General features: G+C 55.2%; 1 protein-coding gene across 1 annotated transcript; it reads right to left on the reverse strand.

The window, feature by feature from the left end:
- Positions 1 to 9: 9 nt before the first annotated feature.
- LOC104996638 (transcriptional enhancer factor TEF-4-like) lies at positions 10 to 1569 on the reverse strand. The gene is made up of 2 exons (XM_010850971.1): positions 861 to 1569; positions 10 to 349 (listed from the first exon to the last, which is right to left on the reverse strand). Exons 1-2 carry the CDS (start codon positions 1275 to 1277, stop codon positions 236 to 238), a joined length of 531 nt encoding a protein of 176 aa, XP_010849273.1. The 5' UTR covers positions 1278 to 1569; the 3' UTR covers positions 10 to 235.
- Between the last annotated feature and the right edge of the window lie 96 nt (positions 1570 to 1665).

Raw genomic sequence — 1665 nt, forward strand, 5'->3', positions numbered from 1 at the left:
CCTGTCCTCAGTGCCTAATGCTCTGGGGTGATCTGTCCTTTCAGACACCCCTGTGAGGTTCCAAGATCAGGATCCGTCTTCCCCTCTCAGTCCTAGCCCATTCCACTCACCACCCAGCTTTTACAGTCCTAACAGGGAGCAGTCCCCTCCCCACGTAAGAAGCATGGGGAAAGCTGGAGGTCCTGCCTGGGAGGAGAGGGTATTCTGGAGGGTGAGCCACTTTTGGGGTCCCCCTTCAGTCCCTGACCAGGCGATAAATGTGGTGCTGGGCCCCCCGCTCACTGGTGGAGACTTCAAAGACGTAGGCGGTGCAGAGCAACAGTTCCTGGGTGTCTCTGTTTGTCACCACCTGTCAAGGAGGCCAGGAGAAAGGGGTTTATGCTCGGAACAGAGAGCAGGGAACACTGTGGACCCCCCAACCAAGATGTCATGGGATAAGGGGTCCCCACCATGTCATGTTCCCCCAGGTCGACGGGATGCCCCACATGCCAGGCTCTAGGTCTGAGGGTCTGCAGGGAAGGGCCTCACATCACATGGTGTATCATGTTACAGGGTCATCACACTCCCCAGACTTAAAGGATATCCTACCATACATAACATGTTCCATGGGCTCAGGTTAGGTTCCCTGTGAAGGGGGGTCCCCTAAGCTGAAGATCCACTGTGGGGCGTCCTTCAGGTCAGTTTTCCTCTTATGAGAATGCTGTGGAACCCCCACGATATCAGTTTCCTGGGTAAAGGGGTCCCCTAAGTGACAGGTCAAGCGTGAGGTGCCCCCGTGTCAGTTTCACAGGCTGAGGGTCAGTCGTGGGCATTCCCCTCCACATCAGGGGCCCTGCTCAGGCAAGGAACCAGCGCATCACCTGCAGGATGGTGAAGTTCTCCAGGACGCTGTTCATCATATAACGCTCGGGCAGCTGCCGCAATTTGTGCAGAAAATTCACCAGGTACTCGCACATGGGTGAGCGCAGCAGGCGGTACACGAACCTTCCATCCTCCAGCTGGGCACGCTCCGTCTGAACCAGGGGTTGGGAAAGTAGGGAGGACAGTGACTCAGAGACACAGGGGTTCACCCCCAGAGTCCGAACCCACTCTGTGCGACTTCTCAGATGCCACACCCACTCCCCATTGCCGTCTGCTCTCCATTGCTCCATCTGCAGTGACCAGAGATGAAAGCCTGAACCCTCAGGTACCCAGTTCAGGATTACTGAGCCTGCAATGAAGGACCCCTCTAGCCTCTCAGAGCTGTCCTCTGAACCCTCAAAGACCTCTGAACTCATGTGATCTCCAGGTCCTCAGATACCCTCAAACCCTCCAGAGATCCCTCCATGAGCTCCCCAAAGCCTGTATGACCTCTGTACTTGAGACCCCTCAAGACCTCAGCAACCTCTAAGTGTGACCCCTAACCACCTTGCCCTGAGGATTCTTTCATATCCACAAGAACCTTTTGAATCTTAGTGACAGTAAATCTCTGTACCACACAGTAACCTTAAACCCTCAAAGTGACCCCTATAGATAACTTTGGAACTCCAGATTAGCTCTAAGTCCATGTGTGAAAGAGGCTAGGGTACCCCCGCCCCACCACGCAGACCCTCAAAGGCCCGGAGCTGTTGTAACTCCTGGTCCGTTTAGTCTGTGCCCTCCCGAGTAGCAGGTGGCTGGGTGCTT

This window comes from Bison bison, unplaced genomic scaffold (genome assembly GCF_000754665.1).
Source record: "Bison bison bison isolate TAMUID 2011002044 unplaced genomic scaffold, Bison_UMD1.0 scf7180017522081, whole genome shotgun sequence".
NCBI classification, from domain to species: Eukaryota; Metazoa; Chordata; class Mammalia; order Artiodactyla; family Bovidae; genus Bison; species Bison bison.

Excerpts from the sequence above, each read along its gene's own strand:
- LOC104996638 (XM_010850971.1), bottom strand. The coding sequence starts at position 1,277 with ATGAGTTCAGAGGTCTTTGAGGGTTCAGAGGACAGCTCTGAGAGGCTA. Across the intron at positions 350-860 it reads AGAACTTCACCATCCTGCAG|GTGGTGACAAACAGAGACAC; the intron begins GTGATGCGCTGG and ends CCTCCTTGACAG.